At 39.7% G+C, this 15,508-nt stretch overlaps 1 protein-coding gene across 6 annotated transcripts in view; it reads right to left on the bottom strand.

The window, feature by feature from the left end:
• rxrba (retinoid x receptor, beta a) overlaps nt 1-15,508 on the bottom strand; it is a 28,376-nt gene that overhangs the window by 12,190 nt on the left and 678 nt on the right. For 2 of the 6 annotated variants that reach the window (XM_086280857.1, XM_086280856.1), the window contains exons 2-12: nt 14,930-15,078; nt 12,307-12,542; nt 11,633-11,786; nt 11,360-11,539; nt 8,580-8,600; nt 6,618-6,778; nt 6,247-6,376; nt 5,132-5,264; nt 2,485-2,520; nt 606-697; nt 365-470 (exon numbers count right to left, since the gene is read on the bottom strand). In XM_086280857.1, the coding sequence (XP_086136983.1) occupies nt 365-470; nt 606-697; nt 2,485-2,520; nt 5,132-5,264; nt 6,247-6,376; nt 6,618-6,778; nt 8,580-8,600; nt 11,360-11,539; nt 11,633-11,786; nt 12,307-12,542; nt 14,930-14,945 (1,265 nt within the window). In that variant the 5' untranslated portion in view covers nt 14,946-15,078. Of the gene's footprint in view, nt 1-364; nt 471-605; nt 698-2,484; nt 2,521-5,131; nt 5,265-6,246; nt 6,377-6,617; nt 6,779-8,579; nt 8,601-11,359; nt 11,540-11,632; nt 11,787-12,306; nt 12,543-13,367; nt 13,922-14,929; nt 15,079-15,508 lie in introns of those variants that run through there. The other 4 variants (XM_086280861.1, XM_086280859.1, XM_086280858.1 and 1 more) reach the window with 4 other exon arrangements.

Below are 15,508 nucleotides of genomic sequence, written 5' to 3'. Positions count from 1 at the left end.
TGGGGGTATCAGCAATACGACTACTTCATGCCAATCCGAGTTATCTCATACAACTAAACTAAAAAAATGAATTATAAATTGTTGTTTCATTTTAACAAAGTCAGTGGATTTAAGAGGACTTGATTAAATGCTGCCCAGGATTCTTGGCTGTTTTATAACTTTTCTGTTTTCACACTATGAGCACAAGTAAATTTGATCAAGATACAACATTCAGTTTGTTTGGTAACAGCCCAGAGACTAATTCAGAAAGGCAGACTGTATCAGCTGCTCTGTGCAGCGGTGATGAGTGTACGTGGGTATGTGTAAACAGCAGAGCCCACAGTGACTTCACCTCTTGTCTGTAGTCACATGTGCAATATCTTACCTTCCCTGCTGATCGGGATATTTCTGTTTGCAGTAAGACTCCAGAGATGCGTACACCCTCTCTCTTAGGAGCTCCACCTCACTGGAGTTGGACAAACCCTTAGCATCTTCAGGTAAAAACAGAATATTTTCATTATTTCAACAGTTTAAAATTTCTTCAGTTTTCCAGACTTTAATGAGTCTGTTTTAGTTTTCCCAATGACACTTTCACATGATTTTCAACATTGCACCTGCCCATGTACCTGGATTGAAGAGAATGATTGCTCGAAGGCAGCCCAGCTCTGTCTTGTCCATTTGCATGTCTCTCATTTTACTAACAAGCTCTGTCAAAACCCTGAAGAGAGGACAAGAGATATGCAAAGAGAGAAGTCCCAAATGGAGACAGTAGGAAAAAGCCGGGAGAGAGAGGGGGAGAAAAAAGAAAGGATTGTGCCAGTGAAGAATAAAAAAAAAAGAGGGGGAATCGATAAAAATAGGAGAAAATACATGAGAAAAAGACAATATTAAGTGAAACAGAGAGACCAGATGGCAAAACCACTGCTATTTATGGTTACTTATTAATATAATGACTGTAAGTTAGGCCATGGCTGAACACTGCTGGTTCTGCAGCTGCACCGGTGACTGAATCTGTCCTGTCATGAAAATGGCTGGCAAATGTCAAAATCTACAATGACTGGAGATAAAAATGTTTTTAGTAATTTCTTGTTTAGTTTAAAACTTTAATTTGTGTCTTTCCCTCAACTGCTCATGGAGCAGAGACACTCGGGTCAGAAAAATATTTTTCATTTACCAAACACAGACACATAATTTGGACCAAAGCTTTTGAGAATAAACCCAAAATGTATTTAGTGAAGGGAACATATCCGGTTGTTGTCTCTGTTAAACAGTTTTTTTCTTTTTTAACTCTTCATTTCAAGTACAAAGCTGTGGCTGTGGGGACAGCAGACCCACCCATCTGCTGTTAAAGCCTCCTGTTTGAAAGGCACAACCAGTGAGAGGAGGTAAAACGGCTCGCTTCAGGCAGTGGATGGACTGAGGAGCTGCACAGAGGCCGAGGTGGAAATAATCCCCTGTAATTCCTAACAGTAATCCTTTTAACATAATTTAAGATAAAAAAAAACTACTTTTCTAGGACTGTCACCAGCATTTTGATGAAATGCTCACTTTTAAAATAATTTCTTAAAATTAAAAGTAGAATGGCTATTTTTAATTTTTCACAACTGCATGAATAAATGCAAACAACTAACAAAAACACCGCCTAAACATGAAAATGTCACAATAACAACATTTTCAAACATTTCATTCAATGCATTTATCAATCTTTAGTAGATGTTGCGTTTTGCAATCTAAACTATTAAGCGTTTCCCCTCCAGGTAAACGAACTGAGTGAAAGAGGAATGGGATACAATTATAGAGTAAGAGGAAGAAGTGATGACTGTTAGAGACTGCTTATTTGCTTCTCCATCGTCCTTGATCAGAAACGAACATCTGTTTTTAATGACAGGGTTGTTTTTGTTAAACAGACACCACCTTAACCAACATTACGATGCACTGCCAAATCAATTGTTTTATGCACGGCAGCGCTCTGGATAAATGCCTTTCCCCCCCCTTTTTACTTGAGAAAGTGGAGGAAATGAGGAGTAATTTATGGGGTACACCCAGAGTATGTGTCATTATTTTTATACTACGGGTATTTCCCATCTGATGACAGCCAACAACACCTCCACTATAAATTAGGGGCTCTAAACTTTAACCGAGGACTTCGGTAATACAGTATTTGCTGTTCACAAAGGCAGTCCACACATTTAGTTTCACTCTGCAGTCGTCTAACCTAAATATACTTTAAGTTCTAAGAAAATGAAGTGCCAAAGTGCAAAACATTCAGTGACAGGATGCATTCAAAGCCACAAACAACACATGGTGTCTGACAGTACGCCGATCATTTACAATTTTAGTAGGTGATGTTCAGACTTGTATCCTGTTGTAAGAACCTGGCTTGCAGCTGTAAGGCTGCAGGAAAGTCTGACAGCATCAACGTTTCCACGTCGTTTGTTTGTTTGTTTTAAGGTAGACTTAAAGAGGAGGGGTTCAAGGAAAGTGTTTGTGTAGTGGGGTAATTACCTGTCAAATATGGCCCCAACCTCGGCATTGTGCGCCCTGTGTATTCAATCACAATGTGTTATTACAATGTCATTACACAGTTACAGTACAGTACTTTCTGTTCTGAGCCCTTCAGCTGTACAGGTAGTGCACAGGTAGTCCACGCTTACATGTGATGTGACATGGTTGTATTAAATGCGATGTCTGGTTTAAGGTTTGCTTTATTTGAAAATTTATTGTGCATGTACTGTTACATGTTGCTAAATGTGGACCTCTGGTAGAAATGTGATGTGCTTTATTACATTATAGTGTGTATATAGTATTCAATGATTTGCACATGTATTAAAACAAGCACAGGCTGTAACAGATTTTATGAGCCAAATGCAGGACAGCAGAAAAACATCTTACAGAAAGGGCCCTTCAACGTTTAAATGATTTTTCTAGCTAAATGTTAACAGATCTGCAAAGTAACCTGAGTAAATGTCACTGAACTGTGTCTGTTGGATGAAGAACAGAGGCTTGACGAGCAGAATACAACATTTAGGACAACAAATTAACCACACACAAAAAAGGAAAATAAAACATCAGTAAACAGAAAACACATTTAAAACAGCACAAACACAACAACAAAGTAAAGCAGAGATGCTTTCTACCTTTGTCATCGATTTATTTTCACATAAATGTGGAGCGTATGTAGGCAAAAGGTCACTGTGTGCTTCTTTTCTGTGTGTGTGCTCATTGCGTCATCTTTCCTCTTGGCCATCTAGTCAGTAGCAGCATAATAATATACTAAATTTAACAGTTCAGTAGCTTCTTTGAATGAGGTCAGCAATGACCATAATTTAGTATTCAACTGAATGAAACACTGCTAGGCAAGGACTGGGTCTGCTTGCTCTAGGAAAGGGTCATTGACCAGGAAAGCAAACAGGAAAGGATGTGCAATAATCAATTTACTTTCTGCCTGTCCAAACTCAAAAGAAAGATGGTACCTTTCAAAATAAGACACCAGAGTCATGGTACTATTAAGACTTACATCTTTTAAACCTACATCGTATTAATCTGGACCTGCTCAGCTTTTGTGTTTGCTGAAATTTGTCCGTTAGTTCGTGTAGTTAAATGATGTGTTTTTCAGTTTGAGTTTTGTGTGGAGTTTCTTTCTTTTCTTTTTTTTTTTAAAGAGCTTGTGGTATTTTACACTTCAGGGCCATTAAAGCAAAACGTCTACAGCGAGTAATGTGTTACAAAGAAATATCCACATCCTCTTTCATAAAATATGGTTCAGTAGACTCAAACAGATGCTGATGCCAAGCGGAAACAGAAGCCTGCTGCTAGTAGAGAGCAGTGCTATGAGAAAATGACCTTTGAGCCATTTGCAACAAGCCCAGCATGATTTGAACTAAACTGGATTTGAAGCCAGGATTAACCATTTGTAGCAAATTAGTAATCTATTAATGTGCAACTACTGTGAATTAAAACACTGTGATCAAGCCAAAACTTTAGATAAGATTAACCAAGAGCTGCAATACGCATACTGTTTTTTAAAATCGAGGCAAAAGCCGTCTGACATCCCATCATGACATGAAACACGTTATTTCACCTTACCTAAGTATTAAATGCATCAACTGCAAACAAACAGTGCACCATTTTGTTCTGGGTCCTCGTCCAGCAAACCTCTCGGCTATGAGGGGAAAACCCCCGCTCAGCGCAGCCACACATGCCTGGGGTGCGACTTGGCGGTCAGTCGGGGAAATATACCTCCTTCATGAAGCTGGCAACTTTTCAATCTTTGGCCTGCGGTCATAAACGCTACGTGGATTGTGATCTGATGGTTTCTTGTAGACACACTGGAGTTTGCACCAGAACTTTAATCATTTATAAATGTGCCAGAAGGGTCTGTTTGTATATCTGCATCCATATTAAAGCCCGATAATTCAAAGAACATAAAGTTTGACATCTTTAACTTATAATTAAATCTGTTTATGCATGTTAAGCCAGTCGTACTGAAATTGTGTGTGTGGGGGGGGGGATAATAAAAAGGGAAGATTTAACACCTTTTAACATACTTACGGCCTCTAAAACATTCTGCACAGTAATTAAATTATAGTCACATATTTTTAAAGACATTTCCATTTCATATTTGCACATAAGATTGTACATTTGCCAGCCATTACCACATTACCAGATTATACAATGAGTGATATGCCACTGAGTGTGCAGGAGTTTGCATGCATGCCTATTGCTAAGTATTAGTCACCAGCCTCCCTGGCATGCACTGTGATCCTACAGGCAGCACTACAGAAGCAAAGTCTCTCAGCCAATTACAGCCAATGCAGAACACAGCAGCTGCAGCCAGCCAAAGATGAACACTGTAACCTCGATTCTTGTTCACTATCCAGAGAAACCAAAAGGGATTTCATTTTGGCTTTCCAGGATCTGCTTATTTTACTATGTAGTACATGATTTTATACTGCATACATGTAGACGTAGTACACTTGAGATTCAAAGTAGAACGGCTTCTGAAAATGCACTTATATAACAAAGCTAAAACCCTCTAGTGAACACAATGTTTTGGTTTCATGCCTTCTTCTCCTTAAAGCTGCAGAGAGTCCCAAATGTTGTTTGTGTATCAGAGTTGCACCATTTGTGTTTCCATACATTGTGGCATTACCTGTCAAAGATAGCTCCAACACCTGCACTGTGGGCACTGTTCCTGTGGACATGCAGGCCTGTGGCAAGTAAAATCCCGTCCTTCACCGAGATGGAGCGATGGGAGAACGATGCAATCAGGAGCTCATTCCAGCCTGTTGAAAAGTTGGTGTCTCAGTATCTTTAATGAGGTTTATTTCATGTTTAAAAAACAAATACATTAAACTGCAGTGGCTAATACATGAGACAGATCCCCAGTTCAAGACTAAGACACACAAACCCAGCCTCAGTGGGTCACAAGCTACTGTGCTCCTGCAAAGCCCAGAAAAATGGGAGCGATCAGGCAGAACACTCATCATTAAATGTGTGCAAAATCAAAGACACGGATCCATTCAATGTGACAACACATCAGAAACAAGAGATTACCCAAATTTACTGTACTTCACAAAGCACAAAAAGCACAAAATGCCAAATACCCTTGCAAAAATAGTGTGCAAGTTTATGATTAGCTTTTCTTGGCTGTAGTGGCTGCTGTTGTAATAACTGCATCAAATATACTGCTCAATAAATAGATAAGTAAATAAATATGGGAACACTTAAATGAAACATGATGAAATAATTATTCAAGTTGAAAATCTTTACTGACACAGTGTGAAATTTATTGAGAACAAGACGTAACAATGGATCTTGAAAACCAAAATAATGAAATCAAAATAACATCAAAGAGTTAAACTTAACATTGTTAAATTGTTTCCTGAATTTCTTTAATAAGCAAAAGTGATGTTTGCATTCTTCTTTGATGCACAAGTGAGGCTAAAAGCTGCACTGGAAGTTTTAAGATCGGGTTACAGCACAATATAGAAAATCCTGAGAACTAAAGATTATGTAAGATTAAAATGTTTACATTTTGATGGATAGACCATACGGTGTACTTTATATCAATCCATGCATGGTGAAGATCAAACTGTAATGCCATTGTTACAAAGAACCACAAAAAATGTTCATTGTTTGCAACAACCGCCCTGTTATTTGTGCATTTTTAAAACTGTTGGAGTATATCATGATAGTTTTAACTAAGAGTAAAACCAGTAGAATCTCATCTGAGTTATTAAACCGGATCAAATCAGTCTGACTTACCTGCACGTAGCAAGATGACCTGGTCATCCAGGGGCAGCTCTGAGAAATGAGGGATCCTCTTGGCCCACTCCACCAGCGTGAAGAGCTGCTTGTCTGCTGCCTGGCAGATGTTGGTGACTGGATCGTTGGGCTGAAATAAGCAGATTTACAGTATTAGTGGTAGTGATTTCATTGCAGCTTTAATGCATTACTATGTGCCTGTGAATAATATTAAAACTAATCTGACATCTAACAGTAACTGTATCACGCAAAGCTCAAGAAACACAAACGTGTAACTGCTATAGAGTTTGTTTAAACTCAGACTTCCTTTGATAATTATTTCTATTGTTAAAAACATCTAAAGGGTTTATTTCCACCCCCAGGCTACTCACAGAGCTGCCGCCTGAACTTCCATCTGCATGCAGCTCTGTCTTCTGCTCTACGGCCATCTCTGCTTCCAAAATCTTCTCTACTGGCATCTCCTCGTTGACTGCACTGGTCGACTCCACGTCACCATCTCTATCCTTGTTCCTCTGCCGCTCCTCTTGGACAGCTGCAGGACAAGGGAGAGAGGAACACAGGGGAAAACAATAAAAGGGAAGAAGGTTGGAAGGGAGGAAAAAGTAGGAAGAGCAGAAAGGAGAAAAAAATGCAGGTGGGTAAAATGAGTGAATGTATGTTATTATGAGAGGAGGAAAAGTACACAAGCAGAGGAATGGCCGAGAAAGCAAATGATTTGGGTAGGCAGGCAAATGTGGAGAACAAGAATAAACAAAGAATGAGCCAAGGTAAATAAAGTGAGAGATGCAGAAAAGGAGATTAACAGATAATGTGTGAACAATGAGGGATAAAGATTGGTGTAGGAAGAGGTGAGCATACAAAAGGAAAGAAGCAGAAAGATTCAAATGAATTTTGAAAGATGAAAAGAAACAAACAGCAGGGAGAGAGAGGCACATGTATACACAGTTCATAAAAAGTCTCTCATACTGTCTTTCATACTTCTTTCAGGTCCACAACTAAGGCAGAAATAGACCAATTAAGACATACCACATAAATTATTAACAAACCATTTTATAGACAATAAGGAAGAAATTACAGTGAAATCAAACTCAGAGTGTAAGCGCTTTTTCCTAGATTGAATTCCAATTCCAGGCAATTAACAGTTAATGGCTGGAACAAAGTTTTTGGAACTATTAAATCCCTGCTGTAATAAAACTAGGTTTCTATTTTCATAAAATTCAAGCAATCTAGTTATTGCAGACAGTGCCCATGTAAATACAATCAATATAATTCCATGAACTCTACTTTCCCTTTTCATGAGGTATTAAAAAGCTGTGTTTAATAAAAATATGGTTTTATATTCACTTTAGATGACCCATTTCTGTGGGAGTTTTTTAATATACACAGTAACCAGATTTTTTTTTAAAGAAATAAATGCACAATTACGTTAAAATAATCAAATTCATAGTCCGTTACAAATGATTTGCAGTCAAATGTTTTGACAGTCTGATATCCTACAGACATCAGCAGATGCAGATTATGTGACTTGGCCGCTTTGGTTTGTTTAAAGTACCAGATTTATGCCATTGACCTGAATTTTGTAATATGATTTTTTTAAAATAAAGCCTGTTTCATAAGTGTACAAGCTGACAACCAGTTGCTGTTGTGGCAGTCCTAAAGCCATTCAGCTGCCACTCCAGTGATTCTCTTGTCCACCATCCTGGACTAAAGCTGGCGACAGTAGTTCTGGTTCTGCTTGCTGGGAGATCTGCTGTGAGCTGGAAGGCTACTGAAACCAGAAACCGCAGCAGGTGGAGGACTGGTTATCTGCCACTACGGCTAGCTCACTAAGGCGGCAGAGCAGAACAGAACCGGGACTACCAGTGCCAGCTCCAGTATGAGACAGTGAAGTGGCGTCTGTCTGCAGTGCAAGACAACAGCTGGTTGGCTAATTAAAAGAATCTGGATACGTATCCTCACAGTATTCTTACTACGGTACTACCAAGCATCAGTTTATTCTTAAATAAATGTTTCCACACGGTTGAGGACCTCTTCTGTAAGTGTGACTCTACTGGGCTGCACCTGGTTAAGAGCAAAGAATAGGTAACTTAAACTAGTGTAACGATGACTGAACGAGTGGGCATACTCAGCAAACTTTCCCTGTAACCATGAAGGTTAAAAACACATGGGGAAGTAATTCAAGGCTGGCACTGGTCCTCCTCTCAGCACTGGCAAGAAACAGTGGAAAAATATTTTAAACTAGCTGCTCCTAATTGATAGGCAATGTAATATCTCTGCTTCCTGCTCACTCATACAGGCACAGACACACACCCCTCCCTCCCTCTTCTCCTTACATCTGTCGTTCATCTTGGCCACTACAGAAGGAGGGTGGGGGAGAGAGATCGAGAGGAAACAAAAAGAGGAAGAGAGGGGGAAAGGGGTTAGTGTTTACAAGGCTTACCCACCCCCATCTCCCTCTCTACCACTCTTTACTCGCTCTTTCTATCCTCCATCGTACACATATTAAAGCCTTTCCAGTCATGGAATATGTAGCATTGCTGCTTTATCAAGCTCATCAATTAGATTTGGATGATTTGTGACATTTAACAGGCAAGAATAGAAAGCAGAGGAAGTTGCATATAATTTAAGAGATCATTACAGTCCCTTTAAGATACAAGTCTTTTCCATAATCAGCACGATTTGAGATTAGCTCTCTAATCTGAGTGTCAGGCAGAGATTACACTCCCTTGCAGAAGTACATGCAAACAGCTGCAGACAGAGGAAGAATAGTTACTTCTATTCAAATTAGAAGGAGCGCTGACAGCTACACAAAGCTTTGCGTATAACTTCTAATGTTGAAATTTGTGTCACGCGGACAATCATGCTGCAGCAGATAGAAATACAACATTTGCGTCAGCAACATTTCCAGCAGCTTTACTCAAATTTGCAGCGACCGAATGATGCCTGGAATCACATGGAAGCTTGTTAAGAATAATTTATTTTGTTGTTATGACTGGTGAGGAAAATATACAATAAAGTTATCTCATATGAATTGGTTCTGATTTTTTGCATGCCTTCCATTTTGATTGCTCTGATTGGACAGATCTAGTGGGGTTGCCATCGTGTCTGTTACTGTTAACTGACCTGCGTTCTTATACAGGCACGAGACCAATTTGTTAAACCGTCATCAGATTAAGACAGAAGTGTGTTTTTAAATAGTTTTTACACATGTATTGCAGCCCTCAACTTCTCTATATTGTTATTTCACAGCACAAACCACAAACACAGTGAGCGTGACTCACTGTCGTTAGCTTGCCACTTCCCTTGTAAAAAGGTGGACTGTGGTGATGTGCAAATAACTCTGGTACATAGTCCAGAAGATTTACCTCTACTGAAATGATGTCATTAGTGCTGCCTACTGAACACACTAAGCAGCTTTCTCACCCTAAACCACATGGAGTAGTGCTAACGTGTGAAAACAGCTTTAATTAAAGGAAGAATATTTGAAAGCAGATGTGTTTAATTGTATTTTTATGGTATATCATCTCTCGGCTGGCCTGGGAACGCCTTGGTGTTCCCCCGGATAAGCTGGAGGAGGTGGCTGGGGAGAGGGAGGTCTGGGCCTCTCTGCTTAGGCCGCGACCCGGCCTCGGATAAAGCGGATGAAGACGGATGGATGGTATATCATAGCTCTTAAAATGTTGGGTAAAGTTAAAAAATTAGGCTCAGAGTTAGGCTGCAGAAACTGCAGATTATGCAGACATTAGGTCCCACAGAAAGCATGCTGCCTCGAATATTCCTAAATCTGTGCCGTCTTAATACTCCACAACCACAGTGACAATATCAGCAACAACAGTGGTGACATACCTTACATTTAACTTGCATTAAGTCATTATCAATGTTCATAAAATTTGCATTGTACAACGCTAAGGAATTCAGTGCTAATCTAATAATAGGACACGAGAAAGCACAGGGTGCAATATGGTTAGCTTACTTACACTGCTCAACTCTAAGACGCTTAGCAGCAGATAATCTCAGATGGGCCGGCTTGAAATGGATATAACGTAACTTTCAGTGTTAAGACACTTGTACAAGGCAAGATACAGATTAGTAGATGTTTGTAAAGGTTTCTTAAGGACAGCAGTGAGAATTCTGAATGGCGTTTGATGTTTCGTGCTAATTGCCATGTCATCCATTTTAACATTGTTATTGTTTAATAACTGTTAACAAGGCATGAAGTCTGAGGTAGTGTTCAGGCTGTGTCAGACTGAACTACAATGCACACAAAAACACAGCAGAGCAACCACAATGGAAGAAATGCGCACTTTGATAACTTCACACAAAATCTGGCAAAGCACCAGTTTTGAGCAGGGTTGTACCGAGATGTGAGCTTATTTATTTGTATTTCAGAAAAATGTTTATTTCCTCTTTTCACTTCTTTGTTTTCACTCTCTGTTCCTTCACTCGTGCTTCGGCTCACTGAAGCTGCTCTCCATTTCTCTCTCTCACCCTTTGAATGGGGACATTAGGGGCCAAGATTCAATGCTGTGTTTACAAACAGTAACCAAAGATTTCTGTGGCATACTTTAAAGTAACCAAACTGATTTTTACAAACTATTGCGCAGTGTGACTGTGAGGGGCTGGCTCAATTGCTTCATGTTGGCTACTCCACCAGTCAGAAATGATCACTGCTGCAAACCCCACCCATTACATTTTCACAAGTACAAGGCAGGGACTTTTTTGGAAGTTTAAAATGGAACTTAATTTAGATGCTGGTTCCTGCAGCAAAGGCACCAAGGCCGAAACACAACACTGGGCCAATTGAAAGCGACTTTGAGGACATTACTCTTGGCCTTTTGTTATACAAGAATAGATTGCAAAGCTAAATCAGCAACACTCTTGTTCAACTATTAACAGTAAAAAACCTTTTAAACCTTAAAAAAAAAGAAAGAAAAGAAATTGGTGATTTTATAATGGATTTTAGGACACTGCAAGTTGTAAAGGATGCAGAAAGTATGTTGTGTGTGAATATTTGGCTCTTTGTGTATTTAACCTAAACTTGTTTGGATAAACAGGAATAACACAGAGAAGATTAAGAACAAGCCGATTACAAGGCCTTTTCCTGCTGGCTCACCTTCTCTCTTCATGCCCATGGCCAGGCACTTCTGATAGCGGCAGTACTGGCAGCGATTCCTCTGTCTCTTATCCACAATACAGTCTTTATTGTCCCGACAGGTGTAGGTCAAGTCTTTTCGCACAGTTCTTTTGAAGAAACCTTTGCAGCCCTCACAGCTGTAGACTCCATAATGCTTACCTAAGAGAAAGGGGAAAAATTGCTTTTAATCATAGATGAAACTAACTCAGAGGCAACACAAAGAAAGTAGCTGTATTTTAGACGTCTACTCACCAGAGGATCTATCTCCACAGATGGAACAAAGACGTTTCTGGGAAAGCATCGGCCCAGGGCTGTGAGATGACAGCTGTTTCAAGCCCAGTGGAGGTTTCACATCATCGGAGCTGCTCACTGCATGAAGCCCCGACATCGACACTGTTGAGTTGATCTGAGAAAGCAACAGAAAAGATGCAGAATGCAATGACAACCAGGCTTTTTATGATACATTATTCACTATTCCCTTTTCATCTCTGTAAGAATCCAAAGACTGTGTTTAATATTACGATCTAGACTGCACTATAAACTTTAGAGGACACTGAAAATGAAACATGGGCCCTTTGCAACTAATTTTTTAACCTACTTACTCTTCTCTCTCTGCCATATGGTTGAAAACAGACAGCTATTAGAATCTTCCATGTAAATAACAAAAAACAGAAAACAATATAAATGGGCTCATAACAAAGAACAAACATTCCTGATATCAAAGACAAACACTAAAGCAAAAACAGCATTTTTTAAATACTTTGTGTTTAATGTTGAGCATATACAACGTGAAATATTTTGAATGACACTGATTTACAGAGTAAAGTTGGTTTAGCCATCACTTTAGCTGGAGCAAGCTCTAAATCCTACAAAATGACGGATACATCCACATGTACTGAACCATACTAAACAAAGCAAAATGTCACCTGGGGGCTGCTAATTGGGCCGTAACCCACTGACGGTGTGCCAGGTAGGCAGGGAGACCCCAGCGAAGAGCTGATAACAGAAAAGGGGGAACCAATGCTGCTGATGGGGCTATTGACCCCGGCAGTGGTGATGGGGGGCAGGGAGGTCATGGAAGCTGCAGCTGAGGGAACCAGCGGAGGGGAGCGCTGGCCCGAAGGTGGGGAGGACACAGACGAACTGTCTGGGCTGTGGGAATCTGATAAGAGACAGCAAGATGAACAACACAGTAAATTTCATTATTCATAATAACAGCACACAGCAAAAATGCCTAAGTCTATGGATGGCTTTCTCTGTGATGTTTCATCAGTTAGATGTGTGTGAAAAGTATGGAAAACAAACTGCATTACGTGAGAGCTTACACTAAGAAAATATAAAACAACTGCTTAACACTTTAGTTCAACAATACCTAAAGTAACTTAAGCCTTTAAGTCATCAGGAGCTCCACAATATTGTCACATGACAAAACTAAAAACATTATTTCTACAAGGGATGTTGCAACGTGGATCAAGCTTTTTTATAAGCTGCTTTACAACCATGCAACCCCATCAGTAATGTCCATCCACCGTTTGTTCTTCCTGTCATATGGAGTGCAAGGATCAGTGCCCCAGCAAAGCTCAGTTGAGTCACTTGTTTACATTTGGGTCACACGTCACCAGCAGGTAGGATCGACTCCTTCACAGCTTGGTTGTAGTCAACAGTTTGTTTTGGCCTCAAGTGGTTTCCACCGTTATCAGGAACAGCTTCCCTGCATAATTTGCAAAGCACTGTGCTTTGTTGGAGCTTGCTGAAGACGCTCCTTTTTTGAGCGGTAAATTATCATTGGATGCAGACACGGGGCTCCTACTCGTACAACAGATGTGCCCAGGCTCATCTCATTTAATTATATCATGATGTCCTCCTGAGACCCAGCCTATTCATTTATGTCCTCTGTAATGGAAATTTGTTTTTGGTCTATATCTTTTGACTTATTACTAAAGCTACCCTACTAAGTCCTGATGTGCTCAATTTAGGACATCCTTACCTTTCCAGTGATATCTCGTGTGACTGGGTGGCCTCTTTTAGCTCCATAGAGGCAGGAAATTATAAAAAAAAAAAAAACGTTAAACTGAAAGATACTTTTTTTCTTTGGTTCTCGGGAGGATATGCCATTTCTATATACGTAAAGATACCTGTGTTATCGTGGATGAGGTGATATAAATTTCCCTTTGCTTTTAACATTGACTTTAGGGCGAAATTAAGTCAAATCGAACTCAGTAGTTATTCCTTACATTTCTAAAGGAAATAAAAATTCTTACTACAGCAATTTGCATGAGTTTTAGCAGAAATGTGTGTTTGTTCTATGTTATTGGTGCAATATGTGAAAAAATATGAATATTAATATGAATAAATGTACCTCATTTGTCTGAAGACCCTATTTGACTGTGCAATTTCAATCAGATTTATTTTAAAAAAAACAATGACACAAAATATTGTTGGAAATAATATGTAAATTGTGTTCTTCCCCATCATCATTCCTTAAACTAGTCTGTCCCTTCTACAGCTGGCTGTGCTGCATTCTTGCTGCTGTGGGCGATGTACTGGCTGCCGTCTGATGTAATCACTCCCCCCCCCCTTCCCCCCCCCCCCAGGAACAAAAATCAGGGAATCACGTTGTCTCATAAATCATCTACTGCAGGCCAGGAAGAAAACAGTTATTTCAAAAACAAATCAACAAAGTCAACGAATTGTGCCTTACATTACTCAGATTTGTGTGTGTGTTTAATTTTAAGTGGTGCATACTTTCTCAGCTGTTCATGTATTTCAGGGGAAAATAAATAAATAAATCCCCATCACTGGCACGAGTTGTTATTACTTTCCTGGCTTGGGAATAAAGGTTCAAAGTGCTGATAGTCTGAAACGTTTTGGATCGAGGTTAATGAAAAACAGAATCAAAGAGTGAAGAGTGCCTTCTTTTTAGCACAGTAACAACTTTATGATTGCCTCACAGTGAATTATATACATAATTTATTTTTTAGCTTTGACATGTTTTTATAGTACATTGGTTAATTCTATTCCTACATTAGAACCGGCAAGTTGAACACCGATTCAATCAAATGGGAGATTTTATTTTTAACAGTAAAACAATTATTAAAACCTACTTACTTTTAGAAGAATGGCAGATGATATTTTGGACACCACACACTGATTTATTTAAAAAAACAAAAAACAAAACACTTCTACCTGGTCAGCTGTGTCAGATGTAACACATAAATGGTAAACGGCTGTATTTGTATAGGGCTTTACTAGTCCCTGAGGACCCCAAAGCGCTTCACACATCCAGTCATCCACCCATATACACACACACACACACACACACACACACACATCTGTTTAAGCTTTAGCACTGTGATGTTTAAGCAAGTCTTGTTTTAGTTTCTGTTCCTTCATACCACATATCTTTCATAGCTACGATTTTACAACAGATAATAATGTAACATTGATCTATTATTAACACTAGTTTCCAGATGCAAGTCATCTAGACAATAATCCTGTCTGCAGTGCTGAAAGATTAATCTTTGCACATTAGTTCTTCCTTTTGCTTACCTCTGCTGTCTCCCATGATGGTGGTTGGGGCACAGGGGCTGACTGACAGCTACAAGCCGACGTGCTTCCGTCTCTAACAGCCCGATATCAAACTCTAGACCGCGGACTGAGGCCCGGGCCGGAGTTTTTTTGGGAACCCAAAAACGGCTCTGAAATTCCAACAGGAGAAATAGCACCGTATAAAACAGGAGTGTGACACAGAGGGTCCATTTGGGCATAAAGATGCAAAACAAAACTATCGTGGCTCCTATCTTTACACGGCTGTGAATTCTACCTGTGCTTAGCATTAGAAATATTTGCGTATTTGATGCATTTTAGGTGATTTTACGTAACGTTACAGCTGGACGTTTTAAAGCAGCCAGCTGCTCAGCTGATGCCAAGATTGTCTTTTACAGTACAGATCGAAACACCCGTGTTATATTCCGCAAATAAGCAGCATGCTGATCCCAAAACACTGCTCATCTTATCTTGGTTCAACGAGGTGAATAAAACACCCCAAACCAAATGAGATGGAGCCCAGACAGATGGCAACAACCCATCGTTTCTCCACGCTAGCCAACGTTAGCCAAAGCTCGTAAA

Source organism: Aulonocara sp. 'chitande type north' Nkhata Bay, linkage group LG22 (genome assembly GCF_057382095.1).
Source record: "Aulonocara sp. 'chitande type north' Nkhata Bay isolate Kocher_YH1m ecotype deep benthic linkage group LG22, A_spYH_male_GT1.1, whole genome shotgun sequence".
Classification (NCBI taxonomy): Eukaryota; Metazoa; Chordata; class Actinopteri; order Cichliformes; family Cichlidae; genus Aulonocara; species Aulonocara sp. 'chitande type north' Nkhata Bay.
This window is presented reverse-complemented; position numbering and strand designations above follow the sequence as displayed.